Source organism: Amblyraja radiata, chromosome 12 (assembly GCF_010909765.2).
Source record: "Amblyraja radiata isolate CabotCenter1 chromosome 12, sAmbRad1.1.pri, whole genome shotgun sequence".
Classification (NCBI taxonomy): domain Eukaryota; kingdom Metazoa; phylum Chordata; class Chondrichthyes; order Rajiformes; family Rajidae; genus Amblyraja; species Amblyraja radiata.
Window position 1 is genome coordinate 47700508 of NC_045967.1, and position 23955 is coordinate 47724462.

Here is a 23955-nt window from a genome sequence, read left to right on the forward strand (position 1 = left end):
TCACACGAGTATTTTATGTTCATAATGTGTTAAATAATACAATAACCATAATTATCAATTGTAATTGATAAATGAACAGTACGATTCTGCCTATTCATCTATTTAATATTGTTTTAGAGGAAGTTGGTGAAAAGTTAGGTGAAGGTTACCGTCTTTGCTGAAAATCACCACTTTTTTCGGCAGTAAACTGTTACAAAGGTTTAAAATCATGGCGTTAGACTGAAAAAGTACTTTTTGGGTGGTTTATTTGAGGAAAATACTCTACTATTTGAAAGACAGGGACAACAAATCGATTTAAGTTATATTTTAGTGTTGTTCATCATAAAAATGCGACGGATATGACTGAGGGTGATTCTTCAGTAAGTGCCTACTTTTAAGTTTCTGGAAACCCGATTATAAAACTTAAATTTTTGCAACTTTGAATGGTGTTTCACATAGATGGACATCTCTACTAAAGGTAAAATGTTTGGAGCAATCTTTTACTGTCACTCAACACAGGTGAGTGACGGTATGACTCCAATCCTCGGGGCAAAAAATTTGGGGAAAAAAAGGTAAGATTTATAATTTTATCAAGAGTAGAGTAATTTTTTTAAGGGTGATAAATATTTTAATTACTAATACCTACCGTTTAAAAGTTTTTTAAATTTCAGATGGATCCCCCATTAAATAAATTATGCCGACTTGATATTTCACAAGGAACCATCAGGACATGCGGTTTTCCGGGGGGGGGGGGGGGTCGAACATCAGGGGGAAAATTACAAAATAACACTTTGTTCATTTCGGGTTCAATCTTTATTTATGAGGATTATGTTTATTAACAATATAGAAAAAGAAGAAATGGGATAGAATTACGGATTTCCCTTATATACAGCATCAAAGTAGCGGGACACCAAAGTAGACAGTTACTGGAGAATCACCCCTGAATGCAATGGCCAACCTGGAAATAATAAATTTAATTCTCTAAAAGATTGCGCCAAACATATTCTTCCCATAGCAGAGATGTTCAGCTATGTGAAACAACATTCAAAGTTGCAAAAATCTAACTTTTATAATCGGGTTTCCAGAAACTTAAAAGTGGACACTTACTGAAGAATCACCCTCTACCTTAGTCTAACCCTGTCATGAACCTACCCCAACAACGACCATGACCTGCCACCATCAGAGATATTCCGCCCTTTTCCTACCCACCCCTCACTAAAGTCTGCAACTTTTCTCCCTCCCCCCAGTTCTAGCAGAGAACGGTGAAATGTTCATTCCATTTCCATCTCGCATTTCCAGCATGCTCTGCTTTCATTTCAGAGCTCAGACTTCCAGCGCCTGCAGTGTTTCTTTCTCGCCACTGCTCACCCAAAGATCTTTGCTGCCTGCTGCCAGCTGCCCCCTCCCAGCCAGCGTGTAGCAAGAAAGCAGGCTACAGCAGGATTATGCCCAGGCGCTGTTTGTTGCTTTATCATACGCACTGACCAACATGTCACGGGCTGGCAGAGAGAGGTGTGTCTGCTGACTGATTGGTGGAATGGTGACAAATCTCGCGATAGGATTTTGACAACACGGCAAAAGAGGGAGCTTTTTTTGAAAAGAAAACCCCAAAAAAGACCGACAGTAAAGTACAATCTGCGGCCGGTGATTTCATGGTGCGTGTGTTTTGCGCGGGGGCGAAAGGAAGATGAGCGAGGAGGAGAAAGCCAGCACGTCGGGGGAGCCGGAGAGGGTCGGGGTGAGTGTGGCGCCGAGGCGGGTTTCATGGAACGTTCATTGTTGCAATGAATTGTATCAATGGGCGATAGAACGCGGGGCAATGTATCAATTGGCGATGGAACGCGGGGCAATGTATCAATTGGCGGTGGAACGAGGGGCATGTCTCAACTTTCCACCCGGCCTCGGCCGTGCGGGACTCCCTCTCAACCCTCATCCCTTCTGGGCTTGTCATTCCACACTGATTACTACTGCTTCTACTACAGCAGCGCCGATCACCCATCTGCCTTTATTTTCAAAAACCGCACACGCATAACATGTTCGGAGCGCGCTTGGGGGTATTTATTGCGTCGGTGGCGGGAGATTGTTCTCTGGTGATCAGCGTTTTTGTTTTGGGATCATCCTGTGCGTTGTGGTTCACCAGCAAATGGCTGCTGCGGCTGCTGGTGATGGTGGTCAAAGATCTAGCTCTAGTATTTTTGGTGGTGGTGGTGGGAGGGAGGGGGGGCTGATGGAGCCTGTGCAGTTCAGGCCTAGCTGCCCATTAACGTCAACGCTGGCCACATCGTCTACAAAGCTGCATTATGTGACGTTTGCACTGGGGGAGTTGAAATCTGCAATGACCAGGCAGCAAACCTGGCCACCCTTCCCCTAAATAGGAAAGTAGCGATGTTTTACAAGTTCACTCGTCTCAGAATTCATCCCGTGGAATAAGTCATGAGTCTGAAATCATTTGAGCGATTAAAAATTTGTTAGGGATGAAAAAGAAACCCAGATTGAATGGCCCAATTCTATTCCTATAATTTATGAACATTATTCAATGCAATTTAAGAAGAATATTAGTGGGAAACTCAAAAACATACTAAAGTTAAGACAAGTAACTCGTCTGCTGAACACGTAATCACATATTTCAGTAATTGTTTTAAACTTCAATAAATACCTCACTTTGTGCATGGGATGCATTTACTGATAATCCCTAATTATCCTGAGGGTGTTACTGGGTCTGCAGGACTTTAGTGATGAGAGACAGGATAGCCTGGCATTTATTTTCCATAGAGAGCATAGGAGGCTGAGGGATGATCTAATACAGGTGGATACCAAGATGAGGGGCCAAGATAAGGTGACCAGCCACATTATTTTAACATGGGCAGGATATTCTAAAACTAGAGGGCATAAGGTGAGAGAGGAAAGATTTAAAAAGGATCTGCGGGCAACTTTCTCACACAGAAGGTGGTGTGTATAGGCGGGTTGCACGAAAGATCATCGGGTCAAAGGGCGTGACACGGAGCAGCTCAATCCTTCTGGAGTATAAGGCAGCTTCCGGCATACACTTAACACACAAAACGCATACATTCTTACCTGTTAGAAACCACCAAAATGGTCCATTTTTACGCTGTAAAAAATTGTGGAAATAGTGGTAACCGTGTGAGAAAACTGTCAAAATCACTGCTGCTCACTGACTTGCGAAAGAGCAGCATGCCAGCGGATTGAGGGCAAGTTCCGCTCACGACACCCGGGGCTGGAGGGTGACGGAAGATACTAGAGCACGATCTTGAGGGTAACTAAGTGCTCTGAACCTGAGGACCAAGGTGTAAAGGGCCGGAGGAGCGCATCCCTCGGGACAGCCCTCACTCTCCCCCCGGGGTCAGCGCTGTCTGGCCACGGCCGCCCCCCCCCGCCCCGTCTCCCCCTGGGCTGTGGGTCGGCAGCGCCCACACAAGGGGCCGGGTGGAGCGGTGGCTCCGGGCAGTGGACACACAGGGCCATAACTCCGTCAACGTCCTCGTCAGCTGCAGCAGAGTTGGGGACAGTCTGGTCCCTCCGCCCACCCAGAGTCAGTGATCGCGCTGCATCGGGACCGGCACCCGACCCCCACACCGGGGGGATTCACCCCCCCCGACCCTTGGACCTCGACCCCCACACGGGGGAGATTCACCCCCGGACCCCCACCACCACACGGGGTGATTCATACCTCCCCCCCGACTCCCACACGGGGGGACATATGGCCCTGGGTCCACGAGTGTGGAACCAGTCAGCGTGGACTCCGGATGCTGGGACAGAAGACGGGCCCGTTGCACTGGCATCCATAGTAAGTGCTTACCTGACGTTCACCGCTTGTACTCCAGAAGGCGTGGCAACAGTACGAGTCACGGGTCGTGACCTCGACTGCCCTGCAACCTCCTCATGTGAAATGAGTTTTGAAGAAAGAGCACAGTGACACAGCTGGTATAGCTGCTGCCCCACAACACCAGAGACCTGCTTTCGATCCTGACCGCAGGTGCTGGCTGTGTGGAGGTTGGACGTTCTCCTTTTGACCGCGTGGGTTTCCCCCAGTGGCTCCGCTCGGTCTCTTCCCAAAGATGGGGTTTGTAGGAAAATTGGCCTCTGTAAAATGTCCCTGGTGTATACGGAGTGGATGTGACTGTGATAACACAGAACAAGTGTGAATGGGTGATCAGTGGTGAGCTTGGACTCTGTGGACTACAGGGTCTGTTTCCCATGCTGTATCTCTAAACTAAACTAAACTAAACTAAACTAAAGAAGTGATCTTATTGAAACATAATTCTGTTAAGGGCCAGGCAGGGTAAATGTTGAGTAGATGTTTGCTGTCATGGGAGAGTCTAGAGCCAAAAGCTACCGTCTCAGAATAAGGCTGAGATGAGGAATAATATCTTCTCTCATAGATTTATGAATCGTATGGACTACTCCTGATCCTACTTCTTATGGGTTGGGTTTTATTCATTGTTTTAGAGATACAGCATAGAAACAGGCCCTTCAGCCCAGAGAGTCCAAATAATTGCTGACCATTGATCACCCGTTTACACTGTTCAATGATATTCCACGTTTGCATCCACTCCCTACACACTGGGGACATTTTACAGGGGACAATTAACTTACAAGTCCCAGGAGATGAGAGGAAACCCCAGAGCACCTGGAGGAAACCCACGCGGTCACATGGTGAAGGTGCAAACTCCATGCAGACAAACCGAAGTCTGGATAGAACTCAAGGAGTAACCTTTGAGCCATTGTCTCTAGCGCTGTGAAACAGCAGCTCTATGAGCTGCGCCACTGTGCCACCTATCAGAAATACCTAAGACACAAACACAGCCTCATATATTCCATGGGAGGAACGACAACGTAGCCTTCGCCTTCAGTCAGGAATATCATGGAATTTTTATCGTGAACGTTTTGTTTGATGAAATTTGCCACACGGTTACAACATTTAAAATTAAAATTAAACAATTTTGAAATTGCGTAATTTCACAGAATATCCGGGAATTCGATACCAAATATACTTTTGGAATGTTGTATAATTTTAATACGTATTAGGTTAGAGCTGTTTACCACTGTACAAGATGAATAGAGCAATAATACTCTGATGTTTTTTTACAGCTCTTTACCCAGATCTGTCCTGCACCTAAACAAGAAACTCCAATTACACAGGTACATGGGCAGAAACTGTTCTGCAACACAGTGCATGCATTTATATACACACAAATATGTTGTATTTATTATTTTCATTTAATTTTCAATGTTTTATCTGTACCTGTGGTTTTCCGAATGAAATTTAGTTCTAATTTTGATTTTAAACATTTTGTTCCAAGATTTCTGTGCCGAGGAAACTTACTTTAAAAAATGAGGTTCAAAATAGTTATTATTTTAGAAAATGGACCCTGGAAAATCTGGGAGAAGGAAAAAAGAAGTTCTTGATTTCCTTGTTCCACTTTTTCAGTTCATACTAGTTCATATTAATTACTTTGAATCTCTCACAACTAGGAATGGCACAAGAAATGTTAGGAAACAATAAATTATGCCTTAAATAATTAAATGTATCAGTGCCGATATTGCTGTTATTTTATACTCTTGCTGCTCAGATTTTTTTGTTCTCACATCAAACTAATGTTTTGTTGTTGTAGTTTAACTTTCTTCAGAAATTTATTTTTAATTTTAATTCTATAAATGAAAACATGGCTTTAGAACATACATTTTCTTAATATTTATTTTAGTTAGCGAAAATACCATCAGAAATATACATTTCTTTGGTTGGCATTTTTTTGGGGGCAGCTTAGCGGCACAGCGTTAGAGTTCTCCCTGTGACCTCGTGGGTTTGTAAGTTCTCCCTGTGACCTTGTGGGTTTTCTCCGGGTGCTCCAGTTTCCTCCCTTCTCTCCTGTCCAAAGGCATATAAGTTTGTAGGTTAATTGGTTTTGGTAAAATTGTAAATTGTCCCTTGTGTGTAGGATAGTGGTAGTGTACAGGGTGATCGCTTGTCGGTGCGGACCTGATGGTCAGAAGGGCCTGATTCCGTGCTGTATCTCGAAACGTTTCATCTGTAGGTACATTTTGTGCTGTGCTGACTAGGACTATCCATGGCTTATAAATACCTATGAAAATAACAAAGTGCTGGAGGAACTCAGTGGGTCAGGCAGCATTTGTTGAGGGAATGGACAGAAGATATTTGGGGTCTTTTCAGTGATTGCTTGCATTTGATTTATATGTCTTTTCGTTTAGTTCAGATTAGTTTAGAGATACAGCGTGGAAACAAGCCCTTTGGCCCTCTTGAGTTCACACTGGTTCTATGTTATCCCACTTTTGCATCCACTCCCTGCACACTAGGGGCAATTTATTGACATTAATTATCTACAAACCCGCACGTCTTAGGGATGCGGAAGGAAACCGGAGCACCCGGAGGAAACCCACGTGGTCACAGGGAGAACGAGCAAACTCCACACAGACAGCACACAAGGCCAGGATCAAACCAGGGTCTCTGGTGCTGTGAGGCATCAGCACTACCAGCTGCGCCACCATGCTGCCCTTTAAAAAAAAAAAAAAGATACAACTTTCAGGCTGAACAATACATTCGGCTGAACATCTGCCTCGCATTAGCTCGGTAGTTAAGAAAGGGTTAATGGTTAAAGGATAACTCAAATTGGAGGAACAGCACCTCATATTGGACAGCTTACAACCCAGTGATATGAATATTGATTTCTCTAACTTCAAGCAACTCTTGCATCCGCTCTCTCTGTGTTCCTCCACCACCCAAGTCGTTTCACTAGCCTCAAAGCCGTCTTGTTGAGTTTCATTGTCTGTAACTCGTTTTCACCCAGCCCACAGCTAACAATGGCCGGTTTTCTTTATCATCGTTACTTTTTTGCATATCTTTCATTCATTTGTTCTGTATCTCTCCATATCACCGTCTATATCTCTCGTTTCCCTTTCCCCTCAGTCTGAAGAAGGGTTCAGAAACGTCAACGTTCCCCCCAAAACGTCACCTGTTCCTTTTGCCCAGAGATGCTGTCTGATGCTTTTTGTGTCTATCTAAGGGTTAAGCTTGGATTCCATTCCTCAGAGCTGTTTATAGCCCAACCTTTTCTGAAATAACAAATGAACAAAATCAGTACGTGGGAGAGGATGGTAATAATAATAATAATGGATGGGATTTATATAGCGCCTTTCTAATACTCAAGGCGCTTTACATCGCATTATTCATTCACTCCTCAGTCACACTCAGTGGTGGTAAGCTACTTCTGTAGCCACAGCTGCCCTGGGGCAGACTGACGGAAGCGTGGCTGCCAATCTGCGCCTACGGCCCCTCCGACCACCACCAATCACTCACACACATTCACACACAGGCAAAGGTGGGTGAAGTGTCTTGCCCAAGGACACAACGACAGTATGCACTCCAAGCGGGATTCGAACCGGCTACCTTCCGGTTGCCAGCCGAACACTTAGCCCATTGTGCCATCTGTCGTCCCGCCGTTAGAAACAATTGTGACATTGGAAGGGCAGAAGTGGGAATAGTGTTTGCCAGCCAACTCCCTGACTCAGTGAGTGAGTAGGCGAGCCTGTTTATTGCTGCCAGCTCTACACTGCTCCATCCATTCTCTGAATGTTGCTGCTCACTCATAGGTGTCCTTATATCAGGCGTTCATAACCCAGGTAAAGCCTGTAATTATGAATAGGTATTAATGTACAGACAACAAATCTGCCTGGATTTGTGACACTGTCAATGGATACCTTAAGGTCCTGGAGTTTCTTTCCTCTTCATGCCATCATGCTTTTTTCTTTTAAAGAATAACTGAAGAAGCAACTTGTTATGTTTTTCCCAAATGCCTGCAGCCAGCATGATGTTAACCATGTGCAAACAGCAGGGCCGGATTTAGATGAAGAGAGGCCCTAGGCTATTCCACTTGTGAGGCCCTCCCAATCCCCCACCCCCACGACTAGAGGAAGATGGAAGAGTGTTTTAAATAATTTGAGTAAAGCCAAGGATGATGACGGGGGTTTAAAATTCCGCAATTCACAATTCCTTCTCTAAAGGACATTAAATTTTATAGTTAAATAACGTAGTGATTATCAGCTCTACCCCTAGCATTGCTCATTGCCAACTTCCTAGTTCAAATATCTTTGCACTTTCCTACTTACCCCTCAGTTTTGACTTTTGAAGCCTGCAAGTATCCAAAGAAGTTCCCTGCACCCGTCACTGGAGCAAATGTGAAAGTTTGCCGGACCCCGGTGCCACCAAATTGACACCGATGTGCAGTGGCGGACTGGGTCTAAAAATATTGGTTGCCAGGAGACAAAGGGGTCCCACTTCATCAGGGGCTTACTTGATATAGGGGGGCCACTTCATCAGGGGCCCACTTGCCATCGGGCAAGCTGACACCCTGGCCAGTCCGCCACTGCCGATGTGCAGCCGAGCGTGGCCAATGAGATAAGGGGCTGGAAAGCTGCGCTTTTAAGAAAATTATTTATTGCCAGTGCTAGTGTCGAGTTATCGGCTTAAAACAGTATTATTCTGAAATGGAGGGCAAGGAAAATTACTGCAGGGTTGTTTAGAAACCACAGTGCGTTGTGACAGCATATGTAAGAAAGGCCTATGACAGTGTCACAAATATTATACACCTTGGCCGGAGGCCCCCTAGATTTTTAGGCCCTAGGCTTCAGCCTACCAAGCCTATAGGTAAATCTGGTTCTGGCAAACAGGAGAATAATAATTCCTCAGATAGACACAAAAAGCTGGAGTAACTCAATGGGACAGGCAGCATCCCTGGAGAGAAGGAATGGGCGACGTTTCAGGTCAAGACTCTTCTTCAGACTGGTTAGGTATAAGGGAAACGAGAGATATAGACGGTGATGTGGAGAGATAAAGAGCAATGAATAAAAGATAGGCAAAAAAGTAATGATGATAAAGGAAATAACTGTTTATTGTTAAGCTGTTTGTAGGGTGAAAATGGGAAGCTAGTGCGACTTGGGTGGGGGAAGAATAGAGAGAGAGGGAATGCCGGGGCTACATTAATAATAATAATAATAATCATACTTTATTAGCCAAGTATGTTTTGCAACGCACGAGGAATTAGATTTGCCGTGTCATACCAATAACAAGCAACAAGGCACGCAAAATACATTTTAACATAAACATCCACCACAGTGACTCCTCCACATTCCTCACTGTGATGGAAGACGAAAAAAAGTTCAATCTCTCCCTTCTTTGTCGTCCCGTCGGGGGCCTTGAACCTTCCGTTGTCAGAGCGATCTTGGCGATCGTGCCCTCCGCGTCAGGACGATCATGCTCCCGCGTCGGGGGGGATCTCATCTCCCCTGCGCTGGGCGATCGGACCCCGGGTTGGGGCTGGTCGAAACTTCTACGACTTTGGAGATTCCCAACATCAGTTTCACCCCGAGACTGTGAGCTCCTCGATGGTGAAATCCGCAGGCCGTGGTTGGATCGTCGATCCCAGGCATGGGGATCACAGGCTCCGATGGTAAGACCATGGCCCCGCGGTGGGGCTCAAAGTCAGTCTCGAATGAGGCCGCGAGCTCCATGATGTTAGGCATAGAGCGACCAGGGATACGATCCGGAAAACAATCGCATCTCCGGCAAGGTAAGAGACTGAAAAAACGTTTCCCCCGACCCCCTCCCCCACCGCCCAACATAAAACAAACCAGAGAACAGTAACACAAACTTTTAAAACACACTAAAAATAACAAAAAGACGAAAAGACAGACAGACCGTTGGCGAGGCTGCCATCGCTGACGGCACCACCTGAAGTGAGGGAATTCAATATTCATACCAGTGGGCTGTAAGCCGCCCAAGCGAAATATGAGGTGCTGTTCCTCCAATTTGCGTTTAGCCTCACTGACAATGGAGGAGACCTAGGACAGAAATGGGAAAGAGAATTAAATTGTCAAGCATCAGGTTGGTTCAGGCGGACTGAGTGAAGGGGTTCCGCGAAACGATTGCCCAATCCGCGTTTGGTCTCGCCGATGTATAAGAGTCCACACCTTGAACAACGGATACAGTAGGTGAGGTTGGAGGAGGTGCAAGTGAACCTCTGCCTCACCTGAAAGGATTAATAATTACTGTTTATGATACCGGTTTCTATAGATGTTACAACTCTTACTTCATCGCACGATCACACAACTCGAATTATCTTTTCAGATTTAACCCCATATTTTATTGCAGCAAAGTGTAATACAAATTATTGCCTGTATTAACCTCTTATGCAGTGTTTATTAATGATCGTACTTTAAATAAACATCTCCCAATTCAGAGCAAGTGATCTTATCACATTTGTGTGGATAATTTAAGGCTTGCAGATTTGTAGGTTAATTGAGCACTGTAAATTGCCCCCTAGTATGTAGGAAGATGGATCGCAAGTTGGATAACATAGAATTGGATAATTTCTAAAACTTAATTCTCTCACTTTTAATGGTTCAACTAGACCAAGTGGGAATGTCACCACAGGGGGGGGGGGTTGTGGTGTGGGCGGGGTGTTGGGGGAGGGAGGATGTGGGAGAGGGTGGTTTGGGGCAGGGGTGTGTGTGGGCGGGGAGGAGGGTTGTGGGCAGGGGGGGGGGGGTTGTGGAGGAGGGGTTTGTGGGTGGGGAGGGAGGATGTGTGGGGGGGAGGGAGGTTGTATGGGGAGCGGGGTTGTGGGGGAGAGGGGGGTTGTGTGGGCGGGGTGTGGCATTGTGGGGGCGTGAATTGTGGGGGAGGGGGGGGGTGTGGGCAGGGAGGGGTTGTGGGGTGAGGGGTTGTGGGGGGGAGGGGGGTGTGGGCAGGGAGGGGTTGTCGGGGGGAGTGGTTGTGGGAGGGGGGTATGTGTGGGAAGAGGGTTTGTGGGGGGGTGAGGAATGTGTGGGCAGGGGGGGCTTGGGGCGAGAGGTGTGTGGGCGGGGGCTGTGTGGGAGAGGGGTGTATGTGGGCAGGGGGAGGGTTGTGAGGGGTGTGTGGAAGGGAGGGGTGTGGGAGGGAGGGGTGTGTGGGTGGGGTGTGGGGGTGGGAGGAAGGGTGTGGGCAGGGGGAGAAGAGCGGTCAGAGAAAAGACAGGGGAAGAGCCATGGGGGAGATGCGGTATCACGGGGAGGGGGGGGGGGCAGGAGCCAGCGAGGGGGACCAGAGGGGAAGGGGTTGGGGGTGCGATGTGGATTCACAGTGGGGTCTGGTCGCTTCGCTGGCCGTTCTTCTCCGCACGGCTTGTGGACTCAGCCCCGCCTCCGGGGATTTATTCTCTTCGCCCCGCCCAGTGAATAACAGCAAAGATTAATAGCCAGAATGGTCATTTCCTTCATGGTGACTGACAGGCGAGAAGACCAATATGCTGATCACACAATTTTTTAAACCTTCATAACTTTTGAAATCTTCCACCGATCGGAACAAAACTTGGTGGCTTGGAGCAGAGTAAGGTGGCGAGTAATCCTAGCGATATAGGGTATCGTTTTGCCGCAAATGTAATTACAACGCAGTAATCAAGATGAGAGTTTTAATAATAGTATAGATGGTGCTTTTTTTTATTACGTACTGAGGTACGGTGAAATTAATTTTTGTATTCAGTTTGAATCCCAATGAGATTTTTTAAATCCTGTGTGATCTGTGTTAAATGGGTGGTTAATGGCCAGTGTAGACTCAGAGGGACAACAGGCCTGCTTTCCAAGCTGTATCTCTCTATCTATCTTGGCATTCTACTTATATATATATCATCATTGTCATGGATTCTATTTAAAAAAATAAAATGTGATCAACGATGAACAGACTGAACAACATTTTCCTTCCCAACTTGAGTAGAAGGACAAAAATAGGAGACATTTTGTCTGTCCTATTTTGGTTTAGTTTATTGTCACGTGTACCGAGGTACAGTGAAAAGCTTTTGTTGCATGCTAACCAGTCAGTGGAAAGACTATACATGATTCCAATCGAGCAATTCACAGAGGACAGATACATGACAAAGGGAATAACATTTAGTGTACGGTAAAGTCCGATTCAAGATAGTCCCAGGGTCTCCAATGAGGTAGACAGTAGCTCAGGACACTAGTTGTGGTAGGAAGGTTCAGTTGCCTGTTAACAGCTGGGAAGAAACTGTCCCTAAATTTGGAGGTGTGCGTTTTCACACTTCTGTACCTCTTGCCTGATGGGAGAGGGGAGAAGAGGGAGTGGCCAGGGTGTGCTTCATCCTTGATTATGCCGCTGGCCTTGCCGAGACAGCGTGAGGTGTAAATGGAGTCAATGGAATGGAGGTTGGTTTGCGTGATGGTCTGGGCTGCGGCCACATAGTTTTTGCAATTTCTTGCAGTCTGGGATGGAGCTGGTCCCGATAAAATGCTTTCTACCACCCATCTGCAGAAGTTGGTGAGAGTTGTTGGGGGACATGTTGAACTTCCTGAGCCTTCCAAGGAAGTAAAGGCATAGGCGTGCTTTTCCCTTCACCTGCTGCCTCCATGTCTTAGGAAAGAGAAGAAAGTTGTCTGTTTGGGTATTAAATCATTTCCTGCAATTCTGATGCACTGAGTACGTTTTTGCTACTGAGAAATTTTACCAGGCACGTTGGTGTAGCAGTATAGACCCGGGTTCGATCCTAACTACGGGTGCTTGTCTCTATGGAATTTGTACGTTCTCCCCGTGACCTGCCTGGGTTTTCTCTGAGATCTTTGGTTTCCTCCCACACTCCAAAGACGTATAGGTTTGTAGGTTAATTGGCTTTCTGTAAATGTAAAATTGACTCTAGTGTGGGTAGGATGGTTTTAATGTAAGGGAATCGCTTGTCAGTGCGGACACGGTGGGCAAAGGGTTTAAACTGCCGGTTTGGTGCTCAAAGGTTTAAACAGAGGGCTGTCAGTTTAACGAGTGGGAATTTAAACAAAGAGCTGTCAGCTGCAGCGCTATGGGTTCTAAATATAGCGCTAGCTGCTCCAGTGCTATGGGCTTTAAACATAGCACTGTGGGCTTTACACATAGCGCTATGGCCACAGCGCTATGGGTCACAGGATGTTCAGGAAAATTCTCGTCTAACAATGAGTCTTTGAAATTCCCTTTCTCAGTTGAGCCTTTGATTATTTTTCAGGCAGTGATAGAATTCTGGATAAGTGTAGTGGTGAAAGGTTACCAGTGGACGGTGGGATTACAGTTACATTGGGATTTGCCTTGATTTTACAGAACGGTGGGTGGGCTCAAGGGGCCAAGAGGGAGAGAGGGAGGGGTGGAGAGAGGGAGAGGGGGGGAGAGAGGGCGGGAGAGTGGGAGAAGGAGGAAGGGAGAGAGGGAGAAGGAGGGAGGGAGGGAATAAGAGAGGGAGGGAGGGAGAGAAAAAGGAAGGGGGAAAGAGAGAGGGGGAAGAGAGAGAGAGAGAGAGAGGGAACGAGAGAGGGATGGAGCGAGGGAGGGAGGGACGGAGAGAGGGGAGGAGGAGGGTGGGAGAGGGATGGAGGATGAGAGATGGAGGGGGAGAGAGAGAGGGAGGGAGAGGGAAGGAGAGGGATGAAAGGAGGGACAAAGAGAGGTCGAGAGGGAGGGAGAGTGGGAAGGAGAGGGAGCAGAGACTGAGACACATGAGAGCAGGTTGAAAAACGAAAACAACAAAAGCTGTTTGAGGCAACGAAAGCTGCCTTCCATAACACTGTACAAGTGAGTAACAGAAACAGGCAGATACGGTGTAGGTACATAGATCTGTTTTGCCTTGTTTTTCTTTGTGTTGTTAACGTGTGCCCGCGAAAAAAAAAAAAACTACAAATAGCAAGTAGGAAGCATTTTTGAACATTTCAGGAAATACCATCAATTTCCAGGAAATTTGGGATGCTATTTCAGGAAAAACAATTTTGAGGTGTGGAAGCACTAAACTAAACTAAATCTTTTTTTATTTATTACTTGTAATAATGTCTTATACAGAGTTTTTATTAGTGATAGTACATCAAAAAATATTCCCAATTCAAAGCAAATGATTTCATCAATACCGTGTCTAATACCGTGTTTTAGTTTTTGCTTTTTTATTTCCCTATTAATGTAATTAATGTAATGTCATTTCAAGAGAGAGTTAGATTTAGCTCTTGGGGCTATAGGACCCAAGGGATACTGGGAAAAAGCAGGAACGGGCTACTGAGTTTATTGGTTCGAAGGGCCGAATGGCCTACTCCTGCACCTATTTTTCAATGTTATTATGCATGATTCATTCTGGGCTTTGTTTTCACTGCCGCTTCAGGTCTTGGTTAAGCTTAAGCATTTCACCAAACCTCACACATTTTAACGTGTACTTACATTACAATACTTCACTATGAAGCATACTCCCAGGTTACCAGAGCCACTTCCTCTTCTTCTTCTTTCGTATGGCGTGCACAGCCTAAAGTTGTAGGACAACTTGTTCTATTTGATCTATTGATTTCAGAGTAGTTGTAGCGAGATAGGTTTTTTAACTTAAGAATAAAGTATATCTCATGTTAGTTAAATGAAACCATTTAACTTTATCATTTTAATAAGCATGCTTCTTTTGGCCTTTCTTCCCATTCTAGAACAGTTTAGAGAAGATGCGAACTTTTACTTGGAAGGTGTTTGACCTATTCAAAGTAGGTAATCATATTAGTACTGCGTTAGGTCCTGAGGAAAGGGAATGTCATTAAAAACGTGAATAGTGCCGGAGGATTGGCGTACTGCGCATGTTGTTCCATTGTTTAAAAAGGGGTATAAGAGTAAACCTAGCAATTATAGACCTGTTAGTTTGACGTCAGTGGTGGGCAAATTAATGGAAAGGATACTTAGAGATAATATATATAAGCATCTGGATAAACAGGGTCTGATTAGGAACAGTCAACATGGATTTGTGCCTGGAAGGTCATGTTTGACTAATCTTCTTGAATTTTTTGAAGTGGTTACTCGGGAAATTGATGAGGGTAAAGCAGTGGATGTTGTATATATGGACTTCAGTAAGGCCTTTGACAAGGTTCCTCACGGAAGGTTGGTTAAGAAGGTTCAATGGTTGGGTATTAATGGTGGAGTAGCAAGATGGATTCAACAGTGGCTGAATGGGAGATGCCAGAGAGTAATGGTGGATGGTTGTTTGTCAGGTTGGAGGCCAGTGACTAGTGGGGTGCCACAGGGATCTGTGTTGGGTCCACTGTTGTTTGTCATGTACATCAATGATCTGGATGATGGTGTGGTAAATTGGATTAGTAAGTATGCAGATGATACTAAGATAGGTGGGGTTGTGGATAATGAAGTAGATTTTCAAAGTCTACAGAGAGATTTATGCCAGTTGGAAGAGTGGGCTGAAAGATGGCAGATGGAGTTTAATGCTGATAAGTGTGAGGTGCTACATCTTGGCAGGACAAATCAAAATAGGACGTACATGGTAAATGGTAGGGAATTGAAGAATGCAGGTGAACAGAGGGATCTGGGAATAACTGTGCACAGTTCCCTGAAAGTGGAATCTCATGTAGGGTGGTAAAGAAAGCTTTTGGTGTGCTGGCCTTTATAAATCAGAGCATTGAGTATAGAAGTTGGGATGTAATGTTAAAATTGTACAAGGCATTGGTGAGGCCAATTCTGGAGTATGGTGTACAATTTTGGTCGCCTAATTATAGGAAGGATGTCAACAAAATAGAGAGCGTACAGAGGAGATTTACTAGAATGTTGCCTGGGTTTCAGCAACTAAGTTACAGAGAAAGGTTGAACAAGTTAGGGCTTTATTCTTTGGAGCGCAGAAGGTTAAGGGGGGGGACTTGATAGAGGTCTTTAAAATGATGAGAGGGATAGACAGAGTTGACGTGGATAAGCTTTTCCCACTGAGAGTAGGGAAGATTCAAACAAGGGGACATGACTTGAGAATTAAGGGACAGAAGTTTAGGGGTAACATGAGGGGGAACTTCTTTACTCAGAGAGTGGTGGCTGTGTGGAATGAGCTTCCAGTGAAGGTGGTGGAGGCAGGTTCGTTTTTATCTTTTAAAAATAAATTGGATAGTTATATGGACGGGAAAGGAATGGAGGGTTATGGTCTGAACGCAGGTGTATGGGACTAGGGGAGAATACGTGTTCGGCACGGACTAGAAGGGTCGAGATGGCCTGTTTCCGTGCTGTAATTGTTATATGGAAACGTTAACCGGAGCTACCTGTAACACGGGTGGCCCTCTTGCATCACGGAAGTAGCTATGGAAATTAAATATTGCCATTCACGGGGAGATATGAAGCAAAAAGAGAAATTAAGTGATAGGAGTAGAATTAGGCCATGCGGCCCATCAAGTCTACTCCGTCATTGAATCATGGCTGATCTCTCTCTCCCTCCTAATTCTCCTGCCTTCTCCCCATAACCTCTGACAAATGTTGAAGATAGACAGTTTCCTAAAAGAGAACGGCCAAATTAACTCTTGAGATGGGGACACTTGGTTGAAGCACAAGTTATTCTATGCAAGAGCTGTCGTATCTATTCTCTCTCATGTTTCGATAACCGAGTGTCTTTTGCTTGTTACTGAATAAGGTGTTGCTTTCAGCATTAATGTTTAGAACAGTAATGTGAGACTGGTGTGTGAATCTTCCTGTGTATCTGTTATTGATAAGCTGAATGGCCCATTAACTTTGTATGAGTACAGAGTGGCTGTACATTATAGCTGTGCAGGGTAGATTATTTTCTCTGGGTGCTCCGGTTTCCACCCACACTCCAAAGACGTACAGGTTTGTAGGTTAAAATTGCAAATTATCCCTAGTGTGTAGAATCGTGTTAGTGTATGGGGTGATTGCTGGTCGGCCCGAACTCAGTGGGCCGAAGGGCCTGTTTGTGCGCTCTGTATCTCCAAACTAAACTAAGCAAAAAGAGCAAAGGCGGACTGGCATTGAGGTCAAGAATATGCTGCTGGTCTTGCTGAGACAGCACGAGGTGTAAATGGAGTCAATGGAAGGGAGGTTGGTTTGTGTGATGGTCTGGGCTGCGTCCACAATTCTCTTGCAATTTCTTGCAGTCCAGGATGGAGTTGTTCCCAAACCATGCTGGGATGCATCCGGATAAAATTCTTTCTACGGCCCATCTGCAGAAGTTGGTGAGAATTGTTGGGGGATCTGAGATCCGGTCTGAGGGCCTGTTTGCGCGCTGTATCTCTAAACTAAACTAAATAAAAAGAGCAAAGGCGGACTGGCACTGAGGTCAAGAAGGATGATGGGAGAAAGTGCATCACAATAACAGAGGATCCTTTCATGATTCCAATTGTGCTGTGGCTATGGTTGAAACTTGAAAAGAGAGATTCAAAAATGAAAAGAATGCAGAGAAACATTGGAGATAGATTAATTAACTTCTGGAGTATCTCAGCAGGTCTGCCAGCATCTCTGGAGGGAATGGATAGGCGACCTTTCTAGGTGGCACCCTTCTTCTGACCGAATAACATTGCCCGTCCATTCCCTCCACAGATGCCGCCACTGAGTTACTCCAGCATTTTATGTTTTGCTCAAGGTTCCAGCATCAGTTCCTTGTGTCTCCATTGGAGATAGATTGGTAGCTTGGAAATGGTTAGAAATATGTGCTTTGAGGAGGTGGTGATAGACGTGGTTTTAAAAGGATTGGAGGTCAGCCTCTGACCAGACAGTGCCATTAAAATTGTTGTTAAAGATTTGTGGACATACATAAAAATAGGACGGCACGGTGGCGCAGTGGGAGAGTTGCTGCCTTACATTGTCAGAGACCCGATTTCGATCCTGACTATGGGTCCTGTCTGTATGGAGTTTGTATGTTCTCCCAGTCACCTGCGTGTGTTTTCTCCGTCCGGGTGCTCTGGTTTCCTCCCACATTCCAAAGACGTGCAGGTTTGAAGGTTAATTGGCATTGGTAAAATTGTAAATTGTCCCGAATGTGTGTAGGATTAGGTGGGCCGAAGGGTCTGTTTCTGTGCTGTATCTCCAAACTAAAGTAAACTAAACCTAATCACAATGATCAGCCATGATCATATTGAATGGCGGTGCAGGCTTGAAGGGCCGAATGGCCTACTCCTGCACCTATTTTATATGTTTCTATGTAATACTTGGTTTCGTTTAAACTAAACTCTTGGTAGAAAGATAGAGTTTACTGCACAGAGGTTTTCTGACCAAAATTGAAGTATTTGCCATAAACTGGCATTGTCATAAATAGCACAAGGAGCCCAAAGAGTTGATGCTGCTTCACTATATTCATTGTGATCCATTTACGGACATGGTTATCGTGAAGAACAATGGATACATAGAGACGCATATAAGAGCTTTTGTGAACTTGAGTGTTTCCTTCAGTTAAAGGTATTAAAATTATGGCTGACGCAGTGTTGTTTTTTTAACTTTCAGAGCTATGTCTTGCCATTGCAAACTAAACTGCCTCCAAAGAGCTCAAGTACAAGAAGCGATATGGATTCAGAATACGAAGAGAAAATGGTAAGAGTTGATCCTACCAAATCAGTAAGACGTCCATTTTATGTGCGCTTAATTACTGCAGACCTTGTGAATGTTTTTAAAGAGTGAAATATATGAACGTCATTGGGCAAGTATGTCTAGGAGTAGGGAAATTGGCAGCTTTATACTTGAGGTTGTTCCAGGTTCTGCAGAATTTTACTGAGAATCGCCAAATGCCACCTTTCTGAGATTAATTTTGCAACGGTGGCGCAGCGGTAGAGTTGATGCCTCTCAACGCCTGACATCCTGGTTCGATCCTGACTACGGGTGCTTGTTTGGACGGAGTTTGTACTTACTCCCCGTGACCCATGACTACGACCCCCTCTCCCGACCATCCTACTAGACAATGTTTTATCACTGGACTTAAGGTCAAGGTTGCTTTATCAAAGGGAGCTGAGGGAATGCTGTGTGTTCTGTTTCACAGAGACATGGCTCACCCCCAGATTCAGCAGTCCAGCCTGAAGGGTTCTCCAATGTATGGACCGAACGCAGGCATTGGGGAAAGGGAGAGGCGGGGGCGTCTGCCTCATGGTCAACTCTTCCTGGTGCTCAGATGTGGCAGTTCAGTCTAACTCCTGCTCTCCGCACCTGGAACATCTGGCGAAGTGCCGCCCCTGCTATCTCCCGAGGGAATTCACCTCCATCTTCCTGACCGCAGTCTACATCCCACCCCAGGCAGCCGTCCGTCTGGCATTGGAGGAGCTGCACGCCGTGGTCAACCAAGCACCAGTCAGCGTACCCCGAAGCCTGTACCACCATAGCCGGGGATGTCAACAAAGCCAACCTGAAAAAATCACTCCCTAACTACCACCAACATGTCTCCTGCAGCACCAGAGGATTAAACACCCTCGACCACCGCTACACGACCATCAAGGATGCCTACCGCTCTATCCCTCACCCTCACTCTGGGAAATCTGCCTATTCAGCGGTGCTGCTTCTTCCTGCATACAGGCAGCAACTGAAGAGCGCACCCCCAGAGGTGAGGACTGTGCAGAACTGGTCTGGGGAGGCAGAGGAACAACTACGGGACTGGTGGAGTTCGTAGACTGGGCAATATTCAAGGACTCTGGCAATGGACCTGAATGAATACACCACAGTCGTTACAGACTTCGCATGGAAATGTGTGGAGGACTGTGTTCCTACAAAAACCATCCAAGTGTTTCCTAACCAGAAGCCTTGGATGAACCAGGAGATCCGTATTCTTCTGAGGAGCAGATCCCGGGCATTCAGGTCTGTCGATGCAGAAGTCTATAAGCAGTCCAGATACGACCTTGACAAGGCTATCCAAAAGGCCAAAAGGGACTTCTGCTCTAAGCTGGAGGATGAGACGGATGTTCAGCAACTGTGGCGGGGCTTGAATGGCCATCACAAAATCCTCAATTGGCAGCGAAGCATCACTCCCTGACGAGAATGCGTTCTACGCACGCTTAGATAGGGGGAATACTGATGTGCCTTCTCGAGCCCCCATACGCCGTGATGGTATTACAGTCACAGTCACAGAGGCCGACGTCAGAAGATCTTTCAGGGGGGTAAACCCTTGGAAAGTGCCTGGACCTGATGGTATACCCGGTCGGTGATTTAATAACATTGGTGCAATATACTGTTTCCTCTTTGAACCTATTTAACATTGATGATGACTGATGCACATGTACATGTGGTTTCTTTTATGTATCTGAGGATGTGGAGAGGAAGGTTCCAATAGTGTGAGAGTCCAGGACCAGAGGTCGTAGCCTCAGCATTAAAGGATGTTCCTTTAGGAAGATGAGGAGGCATTTCTTTAGTCAGAGAGTGGTGAATCTGTGGAATCCATTGACACAGAAGGCTGTGGAGGCCAAGTCCATAGATATTTTTAAGGCAGAGATAGATACATTCTTGATTGTGATGTGTTTCAGGGGTTATGGGGAGAAGGCAGGAGAGTGGGGTTAGGAGGGAGAGATAAATCAGCCATGATTGAATGGCGGAGTAGATGAAGGGCCGAATTCTTGCCATAGAGGGAGTACAAAGAAGTTTCACCAGACTGATTCCTGGGATGTCAGGACTTTCATATGAAGAAAGACTGGATAGACTCGGCTTGTACTCGCTAGAATTTAGAAGATTGAGGGGGGATCTTATAGAAACATAAAATTCTTAAGGGGTTGGACAGGCTAGATGCAGGAAGATCGTTCCCGATGTTGGGGAAGTCCAGAACAAGGGGTCACAGTTTAAGAATAAGAGGGAAGTCTTTTAGGACCGAGATGAGAAAAACATTTTTTACACAGAGAGTGGTGAATCTGTGGAATTCTCTGCCACAGAAGGTAGTTGAGGCCAGTTCATTGGCTATATTTAAGAGGGAGTTAGATGTGGCCCTTGTGGCTAAAGGGATCAGGGGGTATGGAGAGAAGGCAGGTACAGGATACTGAGTTGGATGATCAGCCACGATCATATTGAATGGCGGTGCTGGCTCGAAGGGCCGAATGGCCTACTCCTGCACCTATTTTCTATGTTTCTATGAATGGCCTAATTCTGCTCCGATCACTTATGAACCTATGAACGTATATCACATATCCAATGTCAAATGTTGGGTACCTTTAAGGAATGTGAGAGTCTCAATTGTGGTGATAGCAGGAGTTCCATTGTATCAAGTAAGAATTGTCTTTCAGCGAAGAAACAAGATTTTATTTTTTGATTTCTCTGTTACAGAAATTGGACCGAACCAAAAGATTTGAGTTCCTCTTAAAACAGACCGAGCTGTTTGCTCATTTTATCCAGCCAGCATCTCAGAAAGCTCCTTCATCTCCACTAAAGTTGAAACTGGGAAGGCCTCGAACAAAACTGGATGAAAAACAATCACTGCTTTCAGTCGGAGAGTAAGTAAAACATGCCATTTAAAAAAAAACCTTTAATACTTCTGTCTATCTAATGTCTTTTTAAAGTATGACAGACAGTGCGTTATCATACACTTTGTATCTCTTACTAGTTTTCTCTGTATGAACACCATCAAACCCAATAGTTTTTGATTAGTCAGAGTGTCAGGGGTTACGGGAAGAAGGCTTCCTTCGTCTCATAGATAGAGTTCTAGGGGCTAGTGGAGTCAAGGGATATGGGGAGAAGGCAGCCACGATAGGGGACGATCAGCCATGATCGCAATGAATGGCGGAGCTGGCTCGAAGGGCCGAATGGCCTCCTCCTGCACTTATTTTTTATGTTTGTATGTTTCTAAGGCAGGAGAATGGGGTTGAGAGGGAATGATAGATCAGCCATGATTGAATGGCGGAGTAGACTTGGCTTAATTCTGCTCCTATAACTTATGAAATCATGAATAGCACATTTTGAATTTGTAATGATTAAGTGACGATTAACTTTAAATGCTCTTCCCCATCGTATTCTGACTGACTTGATGGGCCAAAGGGCCTAATTCTGCTTCTATCACTTAGGAACTTATGAGTAGTTGATTGTACATTTTGAACTTATAATGCTTAAGTGACGATTAACTTTAAATGCTCTTCCCCAACGTATTCTGACTGAAAGCGGCTTTTTAACCTTCTGGGTTTGGGCTGTCTAAAATGTTAAATCATCAGTAGTCACGAAACTGGTGTACATTTCAGGCATGTCCACGAATAATTTCCTTGACAAATTATTGAAAAGGCTTTGAACAGCTGAACCTCCTGTGCTAATCCCTTCAGCTTCCCGCAAGTCACATCCTGCCAATTTAAAAATTACCCATTTAATATTTTTGTTGATGTTAATTTGGGTGGCAGGGTGGGGCAGCGGTAGAGTTGCTGCCTTACAGTGCCGGAGACCTGGGTTCGATCCTGACTACGGTGCTGTCAATAGACAATAGGTGCAGGAATAGGCCATTCAGCCCTTCCAGCCAGCACTGCCATTCACTGTCACTGTCAACATCCACATCAACATCAGTACCCCGTTCCTGCCTTCTCCCCATATTCCTAAACTCCGCTATCTTTAAGAGCTCTATCTAACTCTCTCTTGAAAGCATCCAGAGAATTGGCCTCAACTGCCTTCTGAAGTAGAGAATTCCACAGATTCAAAACTCTCTGTGTGAAACGGAATTTGTACGTTCTCCCCGTGACCTGCATGGGAGCTCCGGTTTCCTCCCACTCTCCAAAAACGTACAGGTTTGTTGGCTAATTGGCTTGGTAACATTGTAAATTGTCCCGACTGTGTGTAGTATAGTGCTAGTGGATGAGGATCGCTGGTCGGCGCAGATTCGGTGGGCCAAAGGGCCTGTTTCCACACTGTATCTCTATTCTAAACTAAAATTGATCCTCAGTCCATGCCAGTATATTAACATCAATGCTCAAATATTGTTTAATTATCTATTGTACTTCAGTTTACCAAAGGGGTAAGTCCAAATATACCATATCAACTTGGGTCAACTGTTCTGCTGGTTGCCGATTCTAACAATGGATTTGCCAAACATGACCTCCCTTTCCTAAATCCATGTTGACTTTGTTCAACCCACTCGTAATTTTACTGCCATTATATGCCGTTTGTTTCTCCATAGCCATATAAAAATGAAAAAATATTATAACACTTAACATACTATTATTAATTATTAGGCCAATATACTATTATTAATTAGGATAAATAGATATTCATAAATGTATACAATATTAGTATATCATGTAGGTAAGAACTGAAGATGCTGGTTAAAATCGAAGGTAGACACAAAATGCTGGAGTAACTCAGCGGGACAGGCAGCATCTCTGGAGAGAAGGAATGGGTGGTGTTTCGGGTCGAGACCCTTCTTCAGATGATAATACGATAAATATATGATAAGCATATTTTGTATGCTTAACGTAATATAAACATACAGATTGTTTATTTTGCATTTTGTATAGTCTGTGAATTGTCACTTTGTCGTGGTGGAGAAGCCTGTGTGGTTCTGAGATCCTGAGAGCGATGCCGTCTGGAGCTATGCTCCTGGTAGGGCCACCCATGGCGGTAAGGTCGAGGGGGAGGTCTCTGACAAAGAGCATCCAACCAAGACCTTAACGGTGGAACAGGCGGAGGATGATGGCTGACCTTAGTGGAGCGTCACAACGGCTGGGATGGCGGATGAAGGCTGCAGCAGAAAAGGGTCTCCGGTCGTCTTGGACTCCATGCCACTGGATCCTGACACAGATCTGTCAAGGACTGTGTGGTGGCTGTCTGTGCACCAGTCTCCCCATGTTAAACAAAGTCACGCACAGGCGTCCTCCATGAGAGGACAGTCATACTTGTTTTGAGTGACCGCTGATGATACGAAACACCATAAGCTTGACACCACATCTGCGTGACACCACAAATACTTCTCTATATCTATAATTATGCTTCTGTAAATTTGTCCTCAATGTATAATGTTAGATGTAAGCCCCTTACTGTGTTGCCAAGGTTTATGTAGCTTTATGCTTGGCATGAATAGAAGCAGGCGTTGGAGTTGTGAAGGAGTTTTAAGCTTGAAAGCTTAACATTTAATTTAAGCTTAAATCAAGTTGATAATTTACATTTTTAGTTATGTTATGATTTTCTTTTAAGCAACTTATAATATCTGACCCTTAACATCACCTATCCATTTTCTCCAGAGATGCTTTGCTTGACCCACTGAGTTACTCCAG

General features: G+C 45.2%; 1 protein-coding gene across 1 annotated transcript in view; it reads left to right on the top strand.

Annotated features, from left to right (window-relative positions):
* Nucleotides 1-1383: 1383 nt before the first annotated feature.
* LOC116979186 (probable global transcription activator SNF2L1) overlaps nt 1384-23955 on the top strand; it is a 92098-nt gene continuing 69526 nt past the window's right edge. Inside the window, exons 1-4 of the mRNA XM_033030731.1 lie at nt 1384-1717; nt 5089-5139; nt 18254-18340; nt 21038-21204. Coding sequence (XP_032886622.1) covers nt 1667-1717; nt 5089-5139; nt 18254-18340; nt 21038-21204 — 356 coding nt within the window. The 5' untranslated portion in view covers nt 1384-1666. The remainder of the gene's footprint in view (nt 1718-5088; nt 5140-18253; nt 18341-21037; nt 21205-23955) is intronic.